This window comes from Notothenia coriiceps, unplaced genomic scaffold, assembly GCF_000735185.1.
Source record: "Notothenia coriiceps isolate Sejong01 unplaced genomic scaffold, NC01 NC01_scaffold00011185, whole genome shotgun sequence".
Lineage (NCBI taxonomy): Eukaryota > Metazoa > Chordata > Actinopteri > Perciformes > Nototheniidae > Notothenia > Notothenia coriiceps.
Genome location: NW_011343886.1, coordinates 2,501 through 6,848, shown reverse-complemented (window position 1 = coordinate 6,848; position 4,348 = coordinate 2,501). Strand labels below are relative to the sequence as shown.

At 44.5% G+C, this 4,348-nt stretch overlaps 1 protein-coding gene across 1 annotated transcript in view; it reads right to left on the bottom strand.

The window, feature by feature from the left end:
* Positions 1 to 4,348, bottom strand: part of pkd1a (polycystic kidney disease 1a) — a 25,035-nt gene that overhangs the window by 20,086 nt on the left and 601 nt on the right. The window contains exons 2-12 of the mRNA XM_010772420.1: positions 4,306 to 4,348; positions 4,028 to 4,223; positions 3,173 to 3,343; positions 2,932 to 3,075; positions 2,637 to 2,847; positions 2,432 to 2,561; positions 2,203 to 2,313; positions 1,741 to 1,790; positions 1,344 to 1,558; positions 1,129 to 1,207; positions 913 to 1,028 (exon numbers count right to left, since the gene is read on the bottom strand). The exon at positions 4,306 to 4,348 is cut by the window's right edge and continues 222 nt beyond it. Coding sequence (XP_010770722.1) covers positions 913 to 1,028; positions 1,129 to 1,207; positions 1,344 to 1,558; positions 1,741 to 1,790; positions 2,203 to 2,313; positions 2,432 to 2,561; positions 2,637 to 2,847; positions 2,932 to 3,075; positions 3,173 to 3,343; positions 4,028 to 4,223; positions 4,306 to 4,348 — 1,466 coding nt within the window. The remainder of the gene's footprint in view (positions 1 to 912; positions 1,029 to 1,128; positions 1,208 to 1,343; positions 1,559 to 1,740; positions 1,791 to 2,202; positions 2,314 to 2,431; positions 2,562 to 2,636; positions 2,848 to 2,931; positions 3,076 to 3,172; positions 3,344 to 4,027; positions 4,224 to 4,305) is intronic.

Sequence of the window (4,348 nt, the reverse complement as noted above, 5' to 3'; positions counted from 1 at the left end):
AGGGGATGGTGGAAATTTTTTTATCCTTTTCGAACGGTTGCAACAAACCTTTGAAGATGGCTAGGGATGTGTGGACTGTGATGCTGCAGTGCGTTTTAACGGGCAAGGCTCAGGAGGTATACGCTGCATTGTCTGACGAGGTCAACACTTTTATCAAAAGCGACTTACATACTCAATACTATGGACAATCCCCACAGGAGCAATTTGGGGTGAAGTGTCTTGCCCAGGGACACAACGACATGCTGACTGCAGTGGGGTTTGAACCTCAACACACTAACCCACTGCGCCACACACACCCCAGCAAAATGAAAGCACTTTGTGAATGCTCTGCTTTCACATTGAATCATTAATATAATTGACTAGACACTCAGCCGCCAGTACCGAGCTCATTACTGAATAAAAGTAAAAAAGAAAAGTGAGTTTCCATTAAACTTGGCTCTTGACCTAATGAGAGAAAGACGTTTTACAACAAAAAAACACGGGGTGATTTGTGTCCCTTGTCAAGAGAAAAGCACACAGACAGAAGAACAGTTTGCAGATAATTGTTCCATGAAGAAAATAACTGTCGGATGCCATATCAAATTGAACATCTTTTACAATGACTTTGTTCTGATGGTATTTACGATTTCATGTATTTGATTGGAGGAAACATTTGTTTGCATCTGCATTTAATTTATAAAATGGACATTGCTGTTATTTTACTCAATCACAAGAAGTTAAATCTGCCATTATAAAGTATTCTCAGCGCTCAGCAAATCACTGTTTGCCCCTTAGATAGCTTCATTCTTGAGGATTGATTAATGTGGGCCATTAATGCTCTGATGATGTAAAGGGTGACTCTTACACACACACACACACACACACACACACACACACACACACACACACACACACACACACACACACACACACCTGTATTTGAGGTGAAAGCAGTCTTCGGTGGGTCTCTTCTCACAGATTCTAGAGGAAGAGGCTCGTTCAGCTTCTGGAGGAGAATCACTTCTGTCTTATCTCCGAAAATGCTCGACCTGGCACAGACACAGCGATGGAAATCAACAATTTAATATGATTGAAGCTTTTGAATCCATTGTCTTTGGTAAACAAAACATATTCAGAGATCAAACGTACAGGTCAGCCATCTCACTCTCATCTGCCTGAGGAAAGAAGTTCTGTCCATCTGCCAGGATGTGTTTGATCAGATCCTCGTCTGTGAGCGGAGAGAACAGCCTCAGCACTCTCATATGACACAGACAGTGGAGTAATACAACCAAATGCTTCATGTAGTTATTAGACGGAGTCACTGATTGGTAAATGTGGTTGAAAAGTCTTCCTGTTTGGGTTACCTGAGGAGGTGAAGTGCTTGTTGCGCTGGTTGGTTCCCTCGTGGTCGTCAGGGTTAAAGGTCATGTCAACACCTAGGTGCCTGCTTCCCTGACCCCTCTTCAGCCTGGGCAGCCCCGCCCCATGCCCCGCCCCTCCCACCACAGACACATCACTCAACAGCTCTGGCCAATCCCGGTCCTCCATCTCCTCCTCAGCCATGCCCCAACTCTCCCCGCTGAAATACACAGCGACATGTTTGTTAAGAAGTGAGACTTACCTAACAACCTCTTTTTATCCAATATGCTTTTTATTCATATCTTCTCTTTTATCCTCACGCAATCCTACATTATTCTTGGCATTTCTCTTCCAATAAGTTCAATTCTCTAAATGGACTGTCATGGCAACAGAGTATCTCACCTTTTGGTTGATGGAGTGGGCAAATCCAGATTGGTCTCTTCTGAGTTTGTCTGCAGACAGAGAAGAATAATTGATTAACAGATAGATGTGGAAAAAGACAGAGAAAGAGTCTGACGCACACTAATGATCTCACTAATGGAAAGCATAAAAGATCTCCTCTTTTTACTTGACTGACAGCACTCTCTTTTTACTTAAAAAACTCCTGGGCTGAACACATCCTCATTTTAAGGTTCATATATACTGTGTATGTTGTGCCTCTACTGTGACATGTCTCCATGCTTGAATGTTCAAAAAGGTCTTTATTTTTGACTGTGCTGCAGTGTTTACTTTTTCTCTCCCTCTGAACATCCCCTGCCCCTATCCCACAAATGTGTTAAATTGTAATTGGTTTAGACATCTGAGCTATAACTGTATGAGGCATGATTTTTTTTTACTTCACAATCTTTCCCTTGGAGACTTTACCTCGCCATTATAAAACAGGAAAGAGCTTCCAGCGATGGAGTCATCCAGGAAGTCATCAATCTCCACCGACTCCTGATCCATTTGTGGTGGCACCTGCTCCACAGATACGCACTAATGTTCACACACACACACATTCACACACACAGAGGAAAGTTTAAACATCCTGTTTGGCCTGAGGGAGATACTAAAAACCTTGATTGCTTTACAGGTCCGGTCAGGTTTGTGTTACCTTGCTGCGGCTCATTCTGAAGAGCGTGAAGACAAGCAGGTAGAGAGGGTAGACGATCAGGCAGGTCACCACGCCTGCTGCCACCGTCTCTCCATCCAACGAGGAAAACCTGGACACGGGTCGACGAGGGCTGCAACACAGGGGGGGCGTTAAATGTTGGAAGAAAAGCACACGAAAGACACAGAGCAAGTAGACAATCACATACCTGTATCTCCTGTCCACCACAATGCTGTACCACAGTGTGTTGGCCAGAATAAAGAGCTGCAGTAACACGGCGCAGCATGTGGCTCTCTGCAGGCGGGTGAAGGGGCTGCGGGGGGGTCTCTCCCAGAGTGACAGCCACAGGTGACTCTCACACAGCGCCCTCTGCAGCTCACAGCGCAGACGGCGGGGCAGCTGACGGAGCACCGCCTCCTCTGAAGGAAACAGGAAGACAAACGTGAGCGAATTGACACCATCAGTGGATACTTATTTCTGACGGTTGGGTTGTATTCTCTCACCTGATGCCTCTACTTCAAACTCGACCCGTCCGTCAGTCTTTTCATTGTCGACGGACAGCCACTCATCAACCAGGAAGTAGTAGCTGCTTCCTGTCTGCAAGTCTTTGACCAAGACGTACTGTAGCAGCCACGCTGGGGACAGACCTGAGGAAGGGTTGAGAGCAGAGAACGTCATTCAAATATCAGCTCTGTTAAGTCTGTGATAACAGGTCTGTGTTGGATTGCATATGTGGTTCTGTACCCTTGTTGTCATGCCAAAGTCGTATTTTCCAAACGCTGCCTAGGTTGGTATCCATGGCGATGTGAAAGATGTCGAGGGCGTTGCGCGTGAACGCTCCTCTGCTGTCTAAATGGCGGTGCCCGCTGTGACTCTCACGGCCAAACAAACTTACTCCAACATGAGCCGTGGTGCCTGGATGGACGGGAAGAAGCTTATATTATATCAAATAACCCCAAAACATGTTTAACGTGCAGTCATTTTTTTTCCTTCTATCCTAATAATAGAGTCACTGAACCGGGTAAAGTACATTTCTTAGAAAAACTACATTTTGTTTCATTCACACAACATACAGACATTTGTCTTAAAACTTAATTTCTCCCTAATTCTCTATCTATGTCTCCCTTGAAATCTCTTTCATTTTAACTACATTTGATTTCAAAAACTTGATTTCAAAATCCATTTCACAAAATTATAGTTCACTCTTTAGATTTAGTATGAATTAAAGGTGCACATATATGCTATATTAGCAGTGTACATGGTTATTAACTCATTACAGCTTTTAACCCTCTGAATCCCACAATGTGCAAAAGTTATTTTTGAGTTCTTCGCTTTTGTAGCCATGATTCTGCCGTTTCCATGGAGGAGTATGACTTTATATTGCAGTAAAGACCCCAAAAAGGAAAAGGGAGGGGAAAATTGCCTGAAACTGCTTGGGATTTATATGATTCTTTATACTCATTATTGGTTATATGAATTTTTCAGGCCAATAAAGTAAGTAACTTTAGTATTTATGTTGCACTGTAAAGACAAATTGTTCTATTAAATGCCGTATGTCCACTTTATACCATTTCATAAGTGTCCCCCTCCTGAGCTCACCTGCCCCTCGGCTCCAGCCGGTCTTGACCTGGATCTCGTACTTGAAGAGTCCGTCATGGCCGCAGAGAGGAACCACAGCAGCCCGCCGTAGATCCAGCTGGTCCAACTTGTGCAAGATGGCTGCTGCCACAGAATAGCTCAGTAGGCCCAACACACACACCATCAGCACCACCAGGCTTACTGCACCAGAACGCTCCTGAGGGACAACAACATGATTACAAATCTGTGTTTGTCTGGTGCATGCGCACAGAAAAAGGGTTTGTTTCCCTGATACTGACCGCCACTTGAAAGCTGATGGCGTTGGCCGGAACAAACAGGCCT